Source organism: Oculina patagonica, chromosome 3, assembly GCF_052425735.1.
Source record: "Oculina patagonica isolate OP01 chromosome 3, crgOcupat, whole genome shotgun sequence".
Classification (NCBI taxonomy): domain Eukaryota; kingdom Metazoa; phylum Cnidaria; class Anthozoa; order Scleractinia; family Oculinidae; genus Oculina; species Oculina patagonica.
In genome coordinates this window covers 28,460,109-28,482,150 of record NC_135760.1, presented here as the reverse complement: position 1 = coordinate 28,482,150, position 22,042 = coordinate 28,460,109, and the positions used below count along the sequence as shown (strand labels likewise).

Below are 22,042 nucleotides of genomic sequence, written 5' to 3'. Positions count from 1 at the left end.
CATTGGAAGTACTTCAACACCCCAAAGCACGAATCAAAGTGCACCATTGAATCAGCTGAACCTTTCACAGAACCATTGCCTATCTTAGATGAATTTTGCAGCTACAAAGAAATCATGGGACGTATCATTAGAGAATCCTCATCTGCTTACATTGAGCTTTGACACAGTCTCACAAACAATAACAGTGTTCTATGAATTTTGTGAACTTGAAAAACACTACAAGATTTAATCCATTTCTAATGGCGATAAAAGCTGCAAAAACCTGTAAGCTTTATTTCTGTTGATAAAATGAAGTTTTATTAAAGACTTCATGCACGTTTCGTTCAGTATGTTTGCTCTTGTTAATAATATACTTTACAAAAACTTTACCAACGAACTAAAACAGGGTATCTGCTTCAACAAAAGTAAACCATGCCTTCTCAATGCAAAACCCTAGAAATTGCTGTTCCAACATGCCAATACTCGAACGCACTCTTTAATCTATGATTACTGCTAGTATACAGATATAAATCTACATTAGACTTGCTAAGGAATTAAAGGATGTATTGTTAAACATAAAAACGTATTGTTGTTGACCGTACTCGGACTTTGGGATTGGGTGATAAGATATGCTAGACATTATCTAGAGCTATAGGATAATCAGAAAACTTAAAAGTAGTCTCTGAATAAAGTGTTACTGAGCCAAATGTGCATAGCTGTCTTAAGTGGTTTCTCCCTGGTCTCATTATCATTAGTTTATAGTTACAATAAACTTCCCAGGCAACTCACAATATTAGCAAAAACAGTTTTCTTTCACATGCTGCTTTTGTCACCAGAAAGTCTAAAAAAGGTTATTGTTGTTCCCTTTTAAGTAATTTCAGACATCCCTCTGTGCTCGCCTCCTCGCCAGACAGAAGGGACGTCTGAACACATCTGGGCCTAATGCCGTCCGGTGATGTCACTACCCGAAAACTGGGTAGTGATTTCGATTGGTTGATTGGTTGATAAATTATGACTGAATTTTACCGCGTGAGGATTGTAATTTGAAAACGTTTGGAAAGAGTTCGAAAGAGTTCGCCTTCCCAGAAATGAATTTATTAGTCATTTACCTTGAGTTTATCACTTTACTAGTTTACCTACGGATGAAGAATAGTAATGGAAATCAGTACGTTTTAAGTTGGCGGCATCCGTCGCTTCGACATGCAGTGTTTTGCCAAATTTATATGTATTCTTGTTTTGTCAACAAAGCCGCTCGACGCTTATGTCCTGCAGCCTCGATGGGCCAGTGATTTCTGAACTCAGTGCCCACGGTCAAGAAGGATGTTTTTGTATTGAATTCTGTTTCTTGATGCCTCTGTAACCGTCTAAATTGATTCATTTAAGTACTCATGAGTGTGTTGTATTTGTCCGCTGCGTAACATATTATATTTTGATCGCTAGATAAAGCAAATCAGTTCAGATTAAATCGGTTACATAAAAGAATATAGCCTGCAGTTGATTAAAATCTCATTCATTTGTCTCAAGTTTTCAATAGTTTACTTTTAAAACAATTTTATACTCTCTAATCCTTTATTGAAGCGATTTTTCTTTTACAATTTCATGGCCTCGACAGAAACTTTTCCGCATGAATAAAACCAAAGTGTAGTACACTGACGTCGCCAGACGACATTAAGCCCAGATGTGTTCAGACGTCCCTTCTGGCGAGCAGGCGAACCCACAGAAGGATGTCTAAAATTCAGGCTAATCTTGTCCATATTCTTTAATGAATGTCATCAGTGTACATGTTAGTTACGTTCGCTCAGTGTCAAATTCAATTTGAAGATTTTTTTTACAAATTTGCCTGGGATTTCCACTAGCCATTTTGACTAATGAAAGCCCAAAACTGCATTTCTACTAGCCTGTGGCTAATTGGCTACCCTTAGTCTTGAGCCCCGTGTACAGTTTAAAATAAAAATGTAAAAAGTGTACAGTTTAGAATAACAACGTAGAGCCGGAGAAGCATAAAGTTTAGAATGAAAACGTGGAGCCCTTGCAGTGCAGTGTTTAGAATGAAAGTGTGAACCCAAAGAGAAGTGAATGAAAACGTGGAACCCTTAGAAGTGTAAAGTTTAGAATGAAAATGTATAGCCGTAAAAGCTTAGATTTTAGAATAAAAATGTCTGTACTAATCTACAGGTATACGCATTTCCAAGTACAACCCACTCATCTGTTACGACTGTCCCGGGGGGGAAACTCGCATATGAAAGTGACGGGGATGCTCGTCGTCTTGCTTAGGGTGTAAATTTCGGACTTTTGGTCGCGCTTAGGGTGTTCCGGGAAAAAAAGCCCAAAACACCAATATTTTTAGCCATAATGGTCTCGTTTAGGGTTACACACGAAGAAATATACAAATATAAACGCCATTCTTAGTTTTTTGGTATCTTTTAGGGGTCAAGAAAGGCTTGAGCCACACCCAGATTGGTCTCTTTTAGGGGTTCTTTTCAAAATTTCCGACGAGCATCCCCGTCCGTTTCATATGGGAGTCCCCCCCCCCCCCCCCGGGACGACTGTACTACACAAATAAAAACCTTTTTATTATTATTGTTATTATTATCATTAAAACATGCCAGGCATAGCCTTGTCCTTTGAAGACTCGATGCACTGGAATATTCCCGCCGTAACTTGTTTCCTTTAAAATAATTGAGTTCAGATGTCGCCATTACTTTGAAACAACATGTTTTGTTTTTCCTCTACTAGCTAAATTGCAAAGTTCAGTCGGGCCGAAGTTTGGAACTTTGTATCGAAATTGACAATTTGATTCGCTATAAACTCGCAACGTAATTGGAAACTCGTAACAAACTTCCAAATCCCCCCCCCCCCAAAAAAAAAAAACATATTTCCACGTATTTTATTGAAAAAAGACATACACAAAAAGGTCATTCCGGGTTTTAGGATTCCGGGCTTTCTTATCCTGATTTCCGGCATTCCGGCATTCTGGGTTTCCAGCATTCCGGGTTTTAGGACAACCATACATTTTCTGCATGGACAGGCCTCAAATATCAGGAGAATATGAAAACATAATAATATATAGATTTAGGTAGACCTAAAAGCGGAGCTCCCCATTTATTTAATTTTCACTGGAGCTTACAATGTTTTCATTCTGGTGAATAAGCAGCCAATGTACTAACCTGAGTATCAGGCCTTCCTAAGGGGAGGGGGGAGGGTAGGGAAGGAAAGAGGAGAGGAAGGCCTGACACAAACGCTTTGATTGGGTCATGTCAAACATCCAGATTCTGGATGTGGCGCTGATTGGGTAATTCACAATGGGCCCTGACGTCACACCACCGGAAATAAAAATTTCATAACGGCGTCTTCAATGAACTGATGTCCACGCGAACGAACAGTGAGCGAAAACTTCGCTCGACGTTATTCAGCGTTATTTCAGTGTATTTATGAAGGCGACGAATTCAAAACGGCTCCTAAAGGCGCTCTACAGTTTTTCCTGGAATTAGACGTAATAGAGGACATTTGTACCCTTGCCGTTCTGTGTTAAATTCGGTTTTTCGACGTAATTTGCTTCTCACTTCTTTCTGAGGGGCACTGTTTTATTTAGAGGCATTATGTATTAAATAGAGCCTTAAGATTGTGGCCAAGGAAATGTCTAGAGGTCATTGCATAATTGTCTGCGCTGCGTGGTTTCCTGTTTGTTTCACACTTCTTTGCCACATGTTTTGCTAGCTTGTTTTTGCTCAATTCTATTTGTAAGATATACTTTAAACTCTCGAAATTTTCGCCGTGTAAGGACAAGAGATATGTTCCGTGAAAACGTTGATTACTTGCATTTTATTGATGCCGGGATCGGCATTATAAATATTGTTGCAAGATGTATTGTGTCTTATCAGTTATATCTTGGTCCGGCTTCGCAAGTGACAACCGGAAATGAATTTGATTGGTTGACGCTTGTCACGCCGTGAGGGGTGGAAGACTGGAATTAAAGCGTCTGTGTCAGGCTTTTCTTTCCGTCCGCGCTCCTTCCTTTTCCCCCTACCCCTTAGAAAAGCCTGATACTCAGGCTACCAATGTACTAATGTTTACGGTGGCTTATAAGTGCAAGACAAATTTAAATCGGTCACGGTTAAATTGAATGTCTGCGGTACGACAAAAAAAATAATCTTAAAGCAGGGCAAATGTCATTACTTATGGCACGAAAAAATACTTAAGAGTACAGTAAATTATCTGCTTTCTAGCAAAAGAAAATAGTTTTGCGATCCTGGTATAGTTTCGCTTACGAAAGAGAGCTTTATGTTTCTGTCCCTCCCAAAAATGCTTATGTCCCTCCAAAAATGCTTGAAAACTTGTTGGAACAGAATGTTTCCTCAAAAAACGCTATGAATCAAAGAGCTCTTCGAGCCAGGACTGAATTTTTTCACCATGTTTTACGTTTGGTTTTCATACCTTGAACATATATGAGCAGCAGGTGATTCTAGATAGATCCATCGTTGATGAAGCTCATGTGAAACCCGATTTAGCTTTCGAATTCTCCTTCATGTACGACGCTTGCTCTACAGATAGACACGAAAGTCATAGATCGATTATGGTTCTCAATGTCCACTTTTTTGGCGGTCGATTACTTTCTACACGTAACTGTCAGCAACATTTTGTTTCTTAGCTTCTTGTTTTTCTTGTCAAACCACTTTAAATTTTAAAGGCCGCCTTTATACGGCCGTCTTGCTTCACTCTTTCTACCATCAAACTGTGGCCGCCATGTTGCACGACGTACGTACGTCCATGCTGCTAGCCATACGTCCATGCCGCTAGCCATGATGACCATGAAAAACCAAAAGCATGGTTCTGTTAATTTTCTATGTGTATTGGGCTCTGCTCTGCGGCCCTTCGCGCCGCTGGGAGCTTCGCTATCATACTTCCCACTCCTTGCCTCCAGCTTTCCTTGCCCCCCCCCCCCCTATCACCCCACCCTACCAAACGCACTCCCCTAATTTCCAATTACTACTAGTTGTTTTGTTATTGTGGTACAAAAATTAAAACTGGCCATGCTGTTTATTTATTTATCTATTTATTTAACATTTCTTTATACACGGTTAAAAATCATCAGGTAATACTAGTATTTAAAGTTATAAAGCAATCGTTGTATAAATTATAAAATAGGTTGTTGCACTTTCCTTGATTGGTGCATCAGATAGTGTTAGATGAGTGCCATAAGGCCAAAAACTTAGTTCCAAGTGGTTCTTCAAAGCCCACGAAGACTGGATTAACTGTCTTAGAACTTCAGAGGAAACTACCCAAGGCCAGGGTAATTTATTGTAGTGCAACAGGTATGGAGATTGTAGGCATGTCTATATTTAAACACGGAGTGAGCCTTAAAAAGGCCCTGCCTTACACTTTGTTGGCCTTTATTTTAAAAAGTCGTGTCAGAGTAACGGTCATGAACAGAAGCGCTCTGCAAGTTTTGCTTTTTTAATGCAAATGCTGTTCATTTTACAAGAGAATCTAGAAGATAAAGTACTTGTTGTGCCAAATTTAATTCTATTTTTACTTAGACAACTTTGGATCATGCCCCACCAAAAGCCAATTGATTTCAGTTCTCAACCAATGAAATTGTCTGAATGGAATTATTTTTTATTTACAGGCTGAACAGTTCAGCCTCCTTTTATAGGATCGCTCCTTGTTTAAGAACTTGTGTTAAGTTACAAGGTAAATGGCTCTATGTGTGGCCTGTATTGAGTATACTTCACTCAGTTCTGGGTGACCAGCTGGGTGCAATCATACTTGGGAGATCACATCTGATTGGTCTTTATGCTACTGAAACTGGGATAAGTTCCAGCCTGATGGGCCACTAGGCTCAAACGCAGACTTTACCTTTTACACCCTGTTTAATTACATATCAAAGATGTCAAAATTTTGATTGGTTTATATTAAAATCATTTGCATATATAATTGTGTAGTTATGAGTGAATTTCTGAATGCAAAGTGTAATTTAAAAATGCCTGGAAAGACTTCACTTTCTGAGAAAATAATTTATTAGTAATTTACTTTGAATCTGCCTGTTTCAATTTACCTATGGATGCAGAATCAATATGGAAAGCCAGTTGGTTTTAAGTTAGCAGTTTTTCATTGCTTCAACATGCAGTGATTTTCCAAATTAAATTTTCTTGTTTTGTCAACAAGCACTATGCTTATGTCCAACCAGTAATTTCTGAACTCAGTGTCCATGGTCAAGTAGGATATTCATAATAATAATAAAAATAATACATAATATTTTAAGAGGATTCATATACTTAATTCCTTTTCTTGCTGCTTTTGTAACTATTTTAAATGCATTAATTCAAGTTAAAGCGAATCAAGAACTCCAATCAAGAGTGTGTTTGTTTGTGATGTACAGTAAGCTAAAGCTTAGGACTCATATTATTATTTGGACAGCTAGGACAAAGCAAATCAGTGCCGTAAAGAATATAACATGTTGATCACAATCTCATGCATTTTATGTCAGTTTTCTAATTAAACAATTTTATACCCTGTAATCCTTTATTGAAGTAATGACTTTTTTTCACAAAGTTTCTGTGTGAATTAAAGCAAAGTGTAATGACTTCACTGGTTGGCACTAGCATACATGTACCTGCCAACCGGGCCCGGAGTACAAAAATCTGGAGATGTCTAGAAATCTTTGCATTGTAAGGATATCATTTAAGACAATGTATGAACAGTTTACGAAAATCAGACCGGGAGATTTGATGAAAAACTTGGAGACTCCCGAGAAAATCTGGAGAGTTGGCAGGTATGCACTAGCAGCTATTTTGTTCAGACATCTTTTCTCAGGAGCATGCGACCACAGAAAGACCTCTGAAATTCAGGCTGCCCAAATACTTGCAGCAAGTGTAAATTTTAATAATAGATTTCATACAAGTGTTAAATCAGCTGTCTTGTTTTTCACAAAACAAAGTAGTTCTAGTTCAAGCAGTTTGTGTGTGGTATATAGGTGCTTCTGAGCCTAAGAACATGGCCTACATGTCTCGCCTTGGAATATGGGGACCAGGAACAACTTTTAGAGAGTTCAGTGATTTTATTCAAGCTGTGGAAAGAAGGTAAGCCAGTAATGTTAGGTTATTAGTCAATGGCTCCATCTCCAATGTAAACTGTACACTTCTGTGGCACTGGGTTTTGGTTACAAGTGAACTCAGTACAAGTCTATTTTACCAGGAATCATTAGGTTCACTTTTTGTCTACAGATCAGTTTTGAATTATCCAAATAATGTCAGAGGTTATACCAAATATAATACTGAGACTAGAACTTCATTTATGAAATTTGTCTTCGAGTGTTGAAAAATATTTCATGAGTGAGCACAGGGAATGAGTGAAATATTTTTCAATACTTAAAGAGAATTTTTTTATCTTAAAGAGGCCATGTAATGTTCAACTAATTATATAAACACCAATGAAATACCAATTGAACCATTTCACTTTCGCTGGGAAAGGCCCAATTTATTAACCATTAAATGAAGGGGCAAGTGCAAGAAACGCACTTTGAGTTTTGGCCAAATTGAAAATTGTCACAAACAACTCCAAATTTCACACGCAAGTTCGTTTACGTGTGCTCAACACTGCCCTGTATTTAATTTTGCTGGTCTTTCCTTCGTTTTCGAAAAATAACACATGCAAAAAGACAAGGTTTTTGCTGGCGGCATATTAAGGAATTTTCTTTGACAAATGATAAACAAAGGAACCCTTTTGTTCCTTAAAACAATAAAAACCAGCAAACGTTTTAAGGATCAAACTATAACTCAAACAACTATCACAGGACGAAAACGCACGTTTCCGTATTTCTGAAACATGACGGAAACATAGAACTCTATGTTTCCGTCACGTTTACGTGCTGCGGAAACGTGAAAATCCAAGTCTCTGTGATAATATCACGTTTCCGTCATGTTTCCGCAACGGAAATGCGAGTTTACGTTTCCGTCACATTTCCATTAGCGGATTGCCGCTGTTGTTTGTTTCCGTCACATTTACGCTAGCGGATTTCTGCTGTTGTTTGTTTCCGTCAAATTTACGTTAGCGGATTTCTGCCGTTTGTTTCCGTCATATTTACGTTAGCGGATTTCTGCTGTTGTCTGTTTCCGTCAAATTTACGTTAGCGGATTTCTGCTGTTTGTTTTCGTTATCTTTCTGAAGACGGATCTCCAATTTGTTTGCTACATAAAAAACCAACACGAGATGGTTCTATCAACCTTAACTTTTTGAGTAAATTAAAGCATATTTGTGAGACAAGTTTGGTAAGAGAAATGAAATCTCACTCATGACATGTTATCATCGCGTAAAAGGAAAGTAACAGGGCTTTCTCAATGCGTTTTGTTGTGATGATTGATAAGCATATCCCATTAATAGCTATTTATCAAAATACAGTGCAGCCTGCTAGAACATCACTGCAAACATGCAAATTGTAATCAAGTTTTTTTTATTAATCCAGTTGCATCATTTGAGCTGGTTGGGTCATTTGATGCAGTTATTATTTGAGTCAATTGGGTTATTTGCACTGGTTTGATCACTTTAGCCAATTGTGTCATTTGAGCCGGTTGGGTCATTTGAGACAGTTTGGTCATTTGAGTCAGATGGGTTGTTTGCACTGGTTGGAGTGGTTGACCCAGTTGAGTCACTTGAACCAATTGTGTCATTTAAGCCGGTTGGGTCATTTGTGACGTTTTGGTCATTTGGGTTAGATGGGTTGTTTGTACCGGTTTGATCACTTGAAGCAGTTGTGTCATTTGAGCCGGTTGGGTCATTTAAAACAGTTTGGTCATTTGTGACGGTTTGGTCATTTGAGTCCGATAGGTTGTTTGTACCGGTTTGATCACTTGAAGCAGTTGTGTCATTTGAGCCAATTGTGTCATTTGAGCCGGTTGGGTGATTTGAGCTGGTTGGGTCATTTGAGCTGGTTGGGTCATTTGCGACAGTTGCGTCATTTGAGCCGGTTGGGTCATTTAAAACGGTCTGATCACTTGAGCCCAATGGGTCAATTGATGCAGTTGGATCACTTGACCCAATAGTATCATTTGAGTCGGCTGGGCTATTTGAGACAGTTTGGTCATTTGAGTCAGATGGGTTGTTTGCACCGGTTTGATCAATTGAGCCAGTAGGGCCAAGTGACACAGTTGGGCTACTCGAGCCAATTGTGTCATTGAGCCGGTTGAGTCATTTGAGATGGTTTCTTCATTTGAGTCAGATGGGTTGTTTGCACCGGTTTGATCAATTGAGCCAGTAGGGCCAAGTGACGCAGTTGGGTTACTCGAGCCAATTGTGTCATTGAGTGGATTAGGCCATTTGAGACAGTTTGGTCATTTGAGTCAGATGGGTTGTTCGTACCGATTTGAACCTGAGCCAGTTGGGTCAAGTCATGTAGTTGGGTCATTTGAGCCAATTGTCCTATTTGAGCTGGTTGGGTCATTTGAGTTGGTTGAGTCATTTGAGATGGTTTAGTCATTTGAGTCAGATGGGTTGTTTGCACCGGTTTGATCAATTGAGCCAGTAGGGCCAAGTGACGCAGTTGGGTTACTCGAGCCAATTGTGTCATTGAGCCGGTTGAGTCATTTGAGATGGTTTCTTCATTTGAGTCAGATGGGTTGTTTGCACCGATTTGAACCTGAGCCAGTTGGGTCAAGTCATGTAGTTGGGTCATTTGAGCCAATTGTCCTATTTGAGCTGGTTGGGTCATTTGAGTTGGTTGAGTCATTTGAGATGGTTTAGTCATTTGAGTCAGATGGGTTGTTTGCACCGGTTTGATCAATTGAGCCAGTAGGGCCAAGTGACGCAGTTGGCTTACTCGAGCCAATTGTGTCATTGAGCCGGTTGAGTCATTTGAGATGGTTTCTTCATTTGAGTCAGATGGGTTGTTTGCACCGGTTTGATCAATTGAGCCAGTAGGGCCAAGTGACGCAGTTGGGTTACTCGAGCCAATTGTGTCATTGAGTGAATTAGGCCATTTGAGACAGTTTGGTCATTTGAGTCAGATGGGTTGTTCGCACCGGTTTGAACCTGAGCCAGTTGGGTCAAGTCATGTAGTTGGGTCATTTGAGCCAATTGTCCTATTTGAGCTGGTTGGGTCATTTGAGTTGGTTGAGTCATTTGAGATGGTTTGGTCATTTGAGTCAGATGGGTTGTTTGCACCGGTTTGAACCTGAGCCAGTTGGGTCAAGTCATGTAGTTGGGTCACATGAGCCAATTGTGTCATTGGAGCCAGTTGGGTCATTTGAGTTGGTTGAGTCATTTGAGATGGTTTGGTCATTTGAGTCCGATGGGTTGTTTGCACCAGTTTGATCACTTGAGCAAGATGGGTCAATTGATGCAGTTGGATCACTTGACCCAATAGTATCATTTGAGTCGGTTGGGCTATTTGAGACAGTTTGGACATTTGAGTCAGATGGGTTGTTCAAACCGGTTTGAACCTGAGCCAGATGGGTCAAGTCATATAGTTGGGTCACATGAGCCAATTGTATCATTTAAGCCGGTTGGGTCATTTGAGTTGGTTGAGTCATTTGAGATGGTTTGGTCATTTGAGTCAGATGGGTTGTTTGCACCGGTTTGATCACTTGAGCCCGATGGGTCAACTGATGCAATTGGATCACTTGACTCATTAGTATCATTTGGGTCGGTTGGGCCATTTGAGACAGTTTGGTCATTTGAGTCAGATGGGTTGTTCACACTGGTTGGAACCTGAGCCAGTCGGGTCAAGTCATGTAATTGGGTCATTTGAGCCAATTGTGCTATTTGAGTTGGTTGGGTCATTTGAATTGGTTGAGTCATTTGAGATGGTTTGGTCATTTGAGTCAGATGGGTTAATTGTTTGCACCAGTTTGATCACTTGAGCAAGATGGGTCAATTGATGCAGTTGCATCACTTGACCTAATAGTGTCATTTGAGCTGGTTTGGTCATTTGAGTCAGATGGGTTGTTTGCACTGGTTGGAGTGCTTGACCCAGTTGAGTCACTTAACCAATTGTGTCATTTGAGCCAGTTGGGTCATTTGTGACGGTTTGGTCATTTGAGTCCGACGGGTTGTTTGCACCGGTTTGATCACTTGAGCCCAATGGGTCAATTGATGCAGTTGGATCACTTGATCCAATAGTATCATTTGAGTCGGTTGGGCTATTTGAGACAGTTTGGTCATTTGAGTCAGATGGGTTGTTTGCACCGGTTTGATCAATTGAGCCAGTAGGGTCAAGTGACGCAGTTGGGTTACTCGAGCCAATTGTGTCATTGAGCTGGTTGGGCCATTTGAGACAGTTTTGTCATTTGAGTCAGATGGGTTGTTTGCACCGGTTTGATCAATTGAGCCAGTAGGGTCAAGTGACGCAGTTGGGTTACTCGAGCCAATTGTGTCATTGAGCTGGTTGGGCCATTTAAGACAGTTTGGTCATTTGAGTCAGATGCATTGTTTGCACCGGTTTGATCAATTGAGCCAGTTGGGTCAAGTGACACATTTGAGCCAGATGGGTTGTTCGGACCGGTTTGAACCCGAGCCAGTTCGGTCAAGTCATGTAGTTGGGTCACATGAGCCAATTGTGTCATTTGAGCCGGTCGGGTCATTTGACGCGGTTCAGTTATTTGACTCAGATAAGTTGTTTGCACCAGTTTGATCAAATGAGCAGTTGGATCATTTGAGTAGTTTGAGTCATTTGAGCCAGTTGGAACAGGGTCATTTGACCTGGTTGGGTCATTTGATGCATGCCAGTCATTTGAGCCAGTTACCGCAAATAATTTGAGTTGGTTGGAGCATTTGAGCTATTTTGGTCATTTGAGGTGGTTTGGTCATTTGAGCAGGTTACCTTGAGGGGGCTGTTTCAATTGAGTCTGTTGGGTGTTTGTTTTAAGCAGTTTGGTTTGTTCAAAGAGGTTAGGTTGTTTAAGCCAATTTGTCTTGGTCATATGAGCTAGATGGATTTTTAAAGCAGTTGAGTCATCTAAGGTAAATGTCTTATTTGTAGAAAAGGAGTATCTATGTAACATTCAGGATAGTGTCATTTGGCGAGTACAGTGTAACCTCGGTTTAAGTAAGGGCAAAGTAAGGTTTCGTTAAATCAGGGTTCTTCTCAATATATTTCACTATTATTGGGACAAAACCATAGTTCTTTAAATCGATGTCAGGTTCTTTAAATCGAGGTTCTACTGTAGCATCTTCTTATAAATACTAATGGCAGATGTCTCAAATAGAGTTGCACTTCATACCAATGTAATTTCAATCCAAATAAATGTACATGAGTCCTGTAACATTATAAGACCAAAGTCTATATAAATGCTTATGTACATTGCAGCCTCAAAGCGTGATCACATTCACATAGTTCAGGATACACAGCATAACTATTTTTCCAGTTTAAAAGCAAAGATAAAATGTGAATTAACCGATTACGGACACTTTTTGTGGCTCCTTGCTTTAACTAATGTAGCTATTAAGTGGCACGTTCCTGTAAGCAAATATAAAATGTCAACTTTCTCTGTCAGGATGTACTGTATTCTTTCACTAGATGTGTCTCCTTACAGTCACTATACAGCTGTAAATACATGTAGTAATTTAAGCAAGATTCTCCTGATCTCGGTCATCAAAGCCGCTGTAGTTCCTCTGTTCTCCAAAACTACCCGGAAAGATCTTGTAGAAATGAGAGCAACCTCTCTTTGCACTATGGCCAAGGAATCCGCAAAGTTTCCGTGCTGCTGGAATATAAGATGCAAAACACAACACAGCTGCATGAATTTCCACTGCAGTAGATGGGCTTCGATAAGTGTTCACCTTGACTCCTTTCCAGAGAGCATTCAATTCATCGACAGCTGGCTCAAGAAAATGATTTAGGGATTTATGTCACTTACATAGTTCTTGTATTGCCAGACTAGGACAAAATAAACAAGCCATATCAAAATGATCCATGTGTCCTGCTGACGTGTTCGTGGTGGTAAAGGTTGCAGCAGTTTTACATCTTCAGAGTGAAGCAATTCCTCAACATCACTTAAGTCCGAGTCGACATAATCTGTACCACCATCTTCATGGTGGCTACTATCCTCATCAGAAAGGCGATCAGACTCTTCTTGCTCCTGAAAGAAAAGAAGTGTACTTGTTATTATTTTACTGAAGATACATTTAGAGGAAACTCATTCAGAGGATTCTCAAGCAACCTCCTGCAGCAGTTTACACAATAGTGAATAAAAGAAATAGTGCAGTGTGCTGCATTTTAAAGGGCCTTAGTTTAAATTTATTACAGAACCTTTTAGTAAAGCACTTAATCCTTACAAACTGGATGGTATAGTTAGCCATTAATTCTGAACTTGTCTAAAAAAGATCGTAGTCACACCCAGTTTTTTTTTTTTAAACAAAAATTTAGAATCTGAGAGACTGGGAGATGTCTCATGTTAAAAACAATTTGGGGCAACAGTACACGATGGGTAACTGTTATAATCATACAATGTAACTTTATGACCCATGAGGATTTTTAGATACCCTAGTAAATTAGATTGGGGTACTATTACAACTTAAAAATATAAAAGGGGTACGTAAGAGACTCATATCTTACAATTTAAATTGTTCAGGCTGAACAGGAATTACCGTACTACTTGTAAAACTGTGAACACTTACATGTAAGAGCCAATGCTACCAACAGTCAGACATAGGACAGCAAGAGTCACTTATATTCTTACCACAGATGGGCCTTAAATATGAAACAAACCACTGTATACTATGTTTGGCTGAATATCGATTTGTTTTAAATCAAGAAAATTGATTACTGCAAAAATTGAAATTTCCTCCGAGTTTGCTATAAGTAGTACAGGGACATTATGAAACAATCAAAAAAATTTTCTGCCAAGACATATGCCCAGCACTACATGTATGTAAACGCATGTTCTTTGTGACCGTTATTTTCTCTACAGCTAAGGACTCCCTGTGTACCAGAATGCATTGTGCGCTTTGACTTGAGTTTGGTATGATATGAAACCTTTGCTTTGAAGTGTTTGGCCGTAGCCTGTTCCAATCTCCATTAATCTGAGTAATCAAGCCAAATGACCTCAGAAGCAACATTTTTTACCTGTTTCTACTGTTAAATATTATTTAAGACGGCCAAATGCCCCAAATCTTTTTTTTTTATTTTCAAGCGCTTTTCTTCAGCGACAGAATCAAACAAAAACAAATGCTCCAATGCATAACCGTTTACAATGTACCTATATAACAAAGTCTTTGGTATAATGAACGATATTCTTCAGCCCGGTCAAAGTTACAGTCAAATTTATGGAACAGTACTTCAAGATAACAAACTTCGATATAACGAATCAAATCCATCCTAAAAAACCAAACCAATCTAAATATTTTGAAAATTCAAAAATCCTTATCAAAAATGCCCTCTTTATAATAATTTCCTCCAAAAATAAACCCACCAAAAAGTCACTTGAACAAGTTAATTTACACACTTGGCCACAACTTGTTTAAAATCACAAATAATTTCCAGGGATGTCGCTAAGGGCCGGCTGCCAGCTAATTTCACCGGCTGAAAGAGAACTTAAATCCGGCTGAAATTTCAATGAAAACACAGACTAAGGTAAACTTTTAGATCTGCCAAGGCGAGAAAAGCCAGCTGGGTTTGTTGAAGAGCTGGCTTAGTGTTTTCTTAGCTACAACTCTGAATTTCTAATTTCACATGACAGTTGAAAAAGACATCTCCGATTCCTTAAAGATCCTCAATTTAATGATAACTATAAATTTGAATTCCGTGCATCCGTGCGAGTGGCTTGAGTCAACTGTTCAGGAAAAATTTGCATCCGTGCGAGCGGCAAAGGTCATCCGTTCAGAACTGCACATCCGTGCGAGCGGCTTGAGTAAGCCGTTCAGGAAAAGTAAACGCGATCTGTCGGTCTCGTTGACGCGTGCCAAAAGATCAAAAATTTATCTCACAAAAAAAGTTTATAAATGTTCACGGCGCATCATATAATCTTTCATAACACATAACTTCTGGGTATAATGCGTTCGGAATATATATTGTAAGCCATTTCGCCATTCATTGCTATGCATTCGGAATAAATTGTAAGCCGTTCAGCCGCACAGTTTCACCCGTTCCACACGGCTTTATGAGCCATGCGTTACCCGTTCCGTAGCCGTACATTTTATCCGTTCAACAGAAAGCCGATAGTGTACGTTTTCACGTGAGAGGTCACAAATAATTTTTTATTTTTTTTTTTAATTTTTAAGTTTTTTTAATATTTTCAATTATTGTATTTGTTTATTTATACATAATTTGTGCGTATTTTTTCTATTGAAATGAATAAAAATAAAAAATAAAAAAATAAAAACAGAGGGGGCTTACCTGAATCACTCCCAGAAAGATCCTGTGCATGTAAACATGTAGCTGGCCCCAATGATAGGTCCAAGTTCCCATCTACATTAAAATACACATTGGTGATTATCATAGGATTTACTGTACATATAATAAAATAAATGTAGATTATACCCAGCATATCACATCGAACAAAACCAAACAAATTTTTCATCAAACTCAATCGAACAAATTTGGAAGGCATCGAACGATTAAATTCAATGTTGTTCGGTCATCGAACGAAATTGGACAACTATTCTTTAATGAGTTTGATTTCCAAACCAAATCGAATGAAATCGAAATTAAGGGTTCAATTTAATTTGATTAAGTTTGCAAATTGAACTTGTAGCTTAAATTTAAAATAAAGAAATTGGAACCTAATGAGCGAGTAAAAAGTTATTGATTATTCCTTACATGGTTTTGGAATAAGTGATGGGAAACGGTATCGTATAATCACAGGTCTAAAAATTAGTATGGAAATAAAGGAAACATAAATTTAGATGGCTGGATCGATTGATGCATTTATAATCCCCATTGATAATCAAATGATGGAAAACCGAACATTCGATTTTGCTTGATTCAGATTATATCGTGATAAGTCATAAGCCACTCGCTTAGGTATCGTTCGACGACAGAACTAAGTTGAACCTCATCGAACTTTATCGAACGTTCGATTTGGTTTGATTTGCATTTAATTTTTTGTAAGTTCGATTTCGTTCGATGACCGAACAACATCAAATTTAATCGTTCGATTTACGTTCGATTGAGTTTGAAAACCAAACATTTGATGTGATACGCCAGGATTATAAAGCCTGTCTTCACATAATTAACTGTGGGTTAAAAAATTAATGTTACCAAATTAAATGTTTTTCTTGGTCAGAAATAATTTGTCTCTTGACCAGTCATCTTGAGCACTGGTTGTAAATAAACAGCAAACGTGTGAAGGCCAAAGGGATGGGCAGTTAAATACTGTTGTTTCAAACTTTCTTGTCAACCTAAAAATATGGTTGTTCAAGCCGTCACTTTTCAGACCTTAATTACAAATTCAAATGAGTTTGATCACTGCACAAGGTTAAATTATAAAAAAAAGATAACGCGTAAAGTTTACCTTCGCTTTCACTTGAGCTCGATCCAGGAACGTCTTTAGGTACAGAATGAGATGTAGAGGAGTTGATATATCTTTTTTTCCACAGTTTTCCACTGATTTACACTTGCATCGAAGTACAGTCTTCGGTGTTCGTGGTATTGTGAGTTGGTAAGAAGCTGATGGCAATGACCACATCGGTGTCTGCATCTTGTTCGCCTCTTTTGACGACTCGACTCGCCATGCATTTCTTTTCTCTTCATCCTATGCTCGCTTAATGCGTTGATTTAAAATTATACTTAAATAAAACATCAAAATCTCCTCGAAAAAGCACGATTGATCACTGAAAATCACACGAAAATTTAACCACATCAAAAGGATCGAAAGGTGACAAGTGCGCAGATGCAGTTGCGCATGGTGATGCGGGCTCAAGTTCGGTCAGCAAAGAACTCGCGTCGCGTCACTTGGGCGGGAAATTTGTAATTAGCAAAGCGAAGATTCAACAACGAAAGCGAGTGTCAGCACCTTTACATCTGTTCTATTTCGACTGTTTGGCAAGTGCTATGGAATCGCCGAGAGAAGAAAATGAAGAGAATAGAAGACCTGATCGAGAAACCCCAAGAGCTGCTCCAGAGAATCAGGCTACTCCAGAAGATATCGATCCTGTGAGAAAGTTACTGGCCGAAGTTGCAGAAATTCGCAAAGAAAATCAACAACTGAAAAGTGTCAAATCTTAAGACAAAAACAAGAAGGCGACTATTCCAGAGATCAAAAGACGGCGATAGTGAGTGCTCGGTGAGTAAGATTATTTTACTATTATACTTCTAAACTGAATACTAACCGAATATCGAGACGCTCGAATGGCGGTTTTAATAATGAGTCTTTGGGTGATGTGTGACATTCCCCATGTAAACAATGACCGTTGTCAATGAAGGTTTAGCTTAACTTTTGCGCTCCGAATATCATTCACTGCAAACTAAGTCATCTACGCAAAAGTGTGTGCATATATTTGCTTAACAGTATGATTAAATCCAAGATTACTTATGAGTCTATCATTCATTCCCATACACTTGAATTCATTTGGAGTCTTTGTGCAAATTCATGTAGTTCTCACTTCTTGTTTAGCAAAGGAAAGGTTTGAGAGAAGAAACTCGAACGGTTTTCATTTTTTGCCGGCATTCATTTCATTTACGAAAATAACACGAGCAGTCTTCGCTAGTTAAAGCGCGAGGTTCCGCGCATCGGTCGGATTCGGGGAGTTTATAGACAACAAACGGTGCTGAAGACCTGCAATAGTTTTTGAATCTCGCGCGATTTCTGTGATCTGGATGACAAAGGTGGCGTAGCTAAGCAACCAAGCCTCAGAGTATCTCGACCAATAAGGATGCCCTATTCTTATATTCACCTCTGTGCCTCGTTGACCACGCTAATAGAATCGGACATAGAAGACTACAAGTCTCAAATTCATTTTCATTTGAATGGTTTCGCACGTAGACTCGTTTTGAAACAGAGGCAAAGGGTAACTCGGAAATGGCCTATTGAAATAAAATTGGCTTACATTTCGTTGTCTTGCATTATTTTGACTTCTATGTGTTCCTAGAGTGGGTTTTTAAGCCATTTAAGCGAGTTATGCTTTCGACGTAAAGAAAAACTAAACCGTCGAAAGTGAAAATCGCTAAAATGGCTTAAAACTCACCCTAGGAACACAGAGAAGTCAAAATAATGCAAGAAATACAAGAGGTCAGCCATTTTTATTTCAGTTCCTTTACAATGTAATATTTAGAGCAATTTTCGAAGCTTTCTCGTACAAGTTGTCTCAAACGGCTGAACCAGAGTTACGCAATCGGCCACACTATATGTCACATTGATCGCATACAACGCCTGGGCCGCCTGTGAAAGCACGAATCAATAAATAAACCACTTTCACTCAATTGGACGACAAGCCTGAGGATTCTATCGGCTGAGAGTTGGCTCGGGACAAGCCAACTATCAAAAGTGGATAAAATCCGAGAGTGAGCCTTGCAGCTAATTGTTTTAGCATAACACAGAAACGGATCTTTTTAACAAAACGGTCAGTATGAGTGGTTTATTTATCTTTTTTTGTGACTTCGGCCAGTCCATGTCGGCACTTTTACTTATATCGAGAATTAAAAGGCGCTTGCCTGGCCAATCAGGTCGCCTGTTTACCTAATAGACGGGCGTTAGGTTATATATGCTAACAGCCGAGAGAAACGCGCGCAGGCTGATTTAAAGACGACTTCTATGCAACTTATTCCCACTAACCAGGTTATAAAATCAATTTGTTTCGTTAATTCAAACTTAACAAAAATTGGATTATACATGTATGTTACTCTGTAATACATGTATATGTTCATTCGCAAGCAGTGAACAATACAGTAATCACCCAAAAATTACGTTCGCCCGGTGCTTCCAGTTTGAGTCGATGTATGTATGTATATTAATTGTGAAGGTGTGCTTTAAAAACTGTAAAATGTCAATGTGAGTTAGTTTGACACTGTTTTTTTTTCTGTTATTTTAAAACTACAAGAATGCCGTCAGGAAAGTGTGGCAGGAACTGACAAGGCAAGAGGATCAGGAAAACCAGCTTGAATACAATTTGAACACCAGCTGAAATATGTAATAGGTTGGTTCTTTTTAGTCTGCATTTACGTCGTCTGGACGCGGTTTACCGGCGTTTTGAGGAAAATGACATAACTGTGAATAATCGGCTAAGTAATCGACTTTAGACCATGACGTTCACTGTCTGAAGGGCTGTAAAGCGCTGCATAATAACAGTTTTTCTATCTGCAAAATGCGTTTCGTTGACAATTTGTAGCCTGTGTACAGCCATCCCGCTCCCCTAAAAAAAAAAAAGGGAGGGCACGTCGTTCCCTCCCCCGATTTTTTTGAGGGGAGCGGGACGGCTGTACACAGGCTAACAATTTGTTGAATAATAAAACAGATATCCTGCTCAATTATGCGGAATATCGTCTGGTTTTAGCCCACTCGGCCTACGGCCTCGTCGGCTAAGTATCAGGCGCGATTCGCAGAATAATTGTTTAATATCCAACTCGCACTCATGGAATAATTGTTAAGTACACAAAATCGTTATCCTACCGCGATCTACTTACATGTATTGCGCGTCAGCCAAGTCATGTGGGGGGAAGAGGAGAGCGCTTACCGTAACTTTTAGTTTTTTGTTACGAGTTGTGATGGGTTCGTTGTATTATTTGTGTGATTGAGATGAGATTAATACGGCGGCCCAGAAGGGACAAGTTCACAACGCTTCTTCTTGAAAATGCAGTGTTGTTCTGTAGAAATCTAACTGTTATTTTTAGAACTGAATTTGCGAACAACACTGCATTTTCAAGAAGAAGCGTTGTCCCTTCTGGGCCACCGTAGATTTAACTGCTTCAATTCAGCAGTTAATTATGCATAATGGGTTTGTATAGTCTTTTATTCATTACCGATCATTACCTCTATCGTAGTTTTAATAGTCCATCAAACCAGGCCATGGCAAAGAAAGTTGTCAAAGAAGTGCAGTCAGTGTATGGCAAGAAAAAATGGAAAAAGGCTATCATAAGAGGTAAATTTCTCGTAATTGTTGTATGTACATTACCATTTTTTTTTTGTCTTTTTGATTACTCGTTTTAACAATATTATTCTCAGTTAAACAGTTTTAAAGGGCCTCAATAAATTTGGAATGATGTAGACTTAAATTTCGTTTTAAGTTTGTTTAATTGTTATCGCTCTAGATCTGTACATGTAGTACATGTATTTTGGGCTTGTAATTGTCGAAACGCCGTAAGTAGCCTCCCTTATTGATAAATATTCTGTTGCATTTTAGTTGCCGTTCAACAACACTGGAGATCCTTACGTGACGATGCAACCAGAAAAACAAATAGCAAGTTCGAGGAACACAGACGAAAAGTTAAGCGGAACAATCGTTTAAAGAGAGTAAGTATAAGAAACATACATTGTTGCTCCTTGATGATTAACTGGAGAGTTTCAGCTTTATCCTTTATTTATCTCAAACGATTGGCATTAACTTTTGTAAGACTGGTTTTCACTGGCCATAAACATAAGCGCATAAGAAGAGCAAACACTGTCCGATTAGAAATAAACAAAAACCAAAAGAAAACGAAACTATTCGTTCTTCTTGTGCTTTTCGTATCCCTTCGGGGCTTATTATTCTTGTTGAGAACAGGATGATAAGAAAGAGTGTGTTCAATCTTCTTATGCGCTCTTGTGCTTGTGCTTAACTCGGTGAGAATCAGCCTTTTAATAAAGTTCTAAACAACAATATTTTTAGTCAAACAGAAAGTTAAAGTTCTTTTTTTGATGCGTTTTCCTTTTCTATCTTTTAGAAACTATCCAGGCGCCTCCAAAGTCTACAGAAAAGCACTCTCTCAGAAAATGACAAAGACAAGGCGAAAGAAATCCTATCTTCCCCGAATGCGATTGACTTTATGTCATCAGAGGAAAGTGAAATCGATGATCCAGATTCGACGAGTGGTCCAAAGCCAAGAAAAACAAGAAAACTGACGTGGGATCGCACCAAGCTCAGGAACATTAAATCAAAACTAGACGAGGCTCATTTAAATGGCCTGAGCGAGAAACAACGTCGCACAAGGGCCCGTGTAAACAGAACCGAGACGGCATCTGTACGGCCCTGTCCGATCAATGCCCCTAGTTGGGCAGTACGCACTGATTGATAGCCACTGGACTGAGTGTATTGACTGTGTGATAACCACTCATACAAATTTTTTAGCTTCAACGAACAGTGTGGAACCTTGAAACGTTCATGATCAATATACATTTGAATAAAACATAATTATATCATTTTCCTTTATTCTTGGGGACAATCAGGTTGTTTCCATTTCCAGATTTGCCAGCAAGTTATGTTATGATGCGTAAGACTTGTTCAAAAACAAGATCAGTAAAATAAAAAACGCTACTTTTTCAACAACAAAAATAATTATAGGAAAGGAAAACAAATAAAGTTTTGGTAGAAACTATCGGCGTCCGCAACTGCTATCACACAATTACGCGTCCAGTATTGGGCCTGATTACGTCAACGGAAACAAGAAAAAATAACACGTTTCCGGAACGTTACCTAGTATTTCCGTCACTTTCAGGCCTGTTTACGTCGACGGAAACCAGCAAAAATCATATTTCCGTAACGTTATCCCGTGTTTCCGCAAACTTTAGGTCTGTATACGTCGACGGAAACATGAAAAAAACATATTTCTGGAACGTTATCGCGTGTATCCGCAAACTTTAGGTCTGTATACGTCGACGGAAACATGAAAAAACATATTTCCGGAAGGTTATCGCGTGTATCCGCAAACTTTAGGTCTGTATACGTCGACGGAAACATGAAAAAAACATATTTCCGGAACGTTATTGCGTGTATCCGCAAAGGTAACCATGAGGTTCCGCTTGCGGAAACCGTTGTTTCCTTCAGCTGAAACATGACGGAAACATGTAAAAAAGTGGTCCGGTTCCGCTGTGTCCGCAGCAACGGAAACACGAGTAAACGCCACAAAACCGCAGACGGAAACACGAGTTGTCCGTCATGTTTCCGCAACGGTGACACATGTTTCCGCAACGTTTCCGTTTACGGATTCTTGGTATTTCGTCCT

At 39.2% G+C, this 22,042-nt stretch overlaps 3 protein-coding genes across 3 annotated transcripts in view; 1 reads left to right on the top strand and 2 right to left on the bottom strand.

Moving 5' to 3' along the window:
• Positions 1–22,042, bottom strand: part of LOC144647380 (uncharacterized) — a 308,906-nt gene that overhangs the window by 165,830 nt on the left and 121,034 nt on the right. The window lies entirely within an intron of this gene.
• Positions 1–22,042, top strand: part of LOC144645921 (protein strawberry notch homolog 1-like) — a 161,662-nt gene that overhangs the window by 50,478 nt on the left and 89,142 nt on the right. The window contains exons 11-15 of the mRNA XM_078505435.1: positions 5,156–5,291; positions 6,953–7,058; positions 19,886–19,983; positions 20,245–20,354; positions 20,765–21,061. Coding sequence (XP_078361561.1) covers positions 5,156–5,291; positions 6,953–7,058; positions 19,886–19,983; positions 20,245–20,354; positions 20,765–21,061 — 747 coding nt within the window. The remainder of the gene's footprint in view (positions 1–5,155; positions 5,292–6,952; positions 7,059–19,885; positions 19,984–20,244; positions 20,355–20,764; positions 21,062–22,042) is intronic.
• On the bottom strand, positions 12,174–16,769 carry LOC144647400 (uncharacterized). The gene is made up of 3 exons (XM_078507206.1): positions 16,422–16,769; positions 15,305–15,376; positions 12,174–13,049 (listed from the first exon to the last, which is right to left on the bottom strand). The coding sequence occupies exons 1-3, from the start codon at positions 16,605–16,607 to the stop codon at positions 12,807–12,809; spliced, it is 501 nt and encodes a 166-aa protein (XP_078363332.1). The 5' UTR covers positions 16,608–16,769; the 3' UTR covers positions 12,174–12,806.

Coding starts and splice junctions, on each gene's coding strand:
- LOC144647400 (XM_078507206.1), bottom strand. CDS start 16,607: ATGCAGACACCGATGTGGTCATTGCCATCAGCTTCTTACCAACTCACA. Junction 15,377..16,421: donor GAGCTCAAGTGAAAGCGAAG/GTAAACTTTACG, acceptor ATTTTAATGTAG/ATGGGAACTTGGACCTATCA. Junction 13,050..15,304: donor TCTTTCTGGGAGTGATTCAG/GTAAGCCCCCTC, acceptor CTTTTCTTTCAG/GAGCAAGAAGAGTCTGATCG.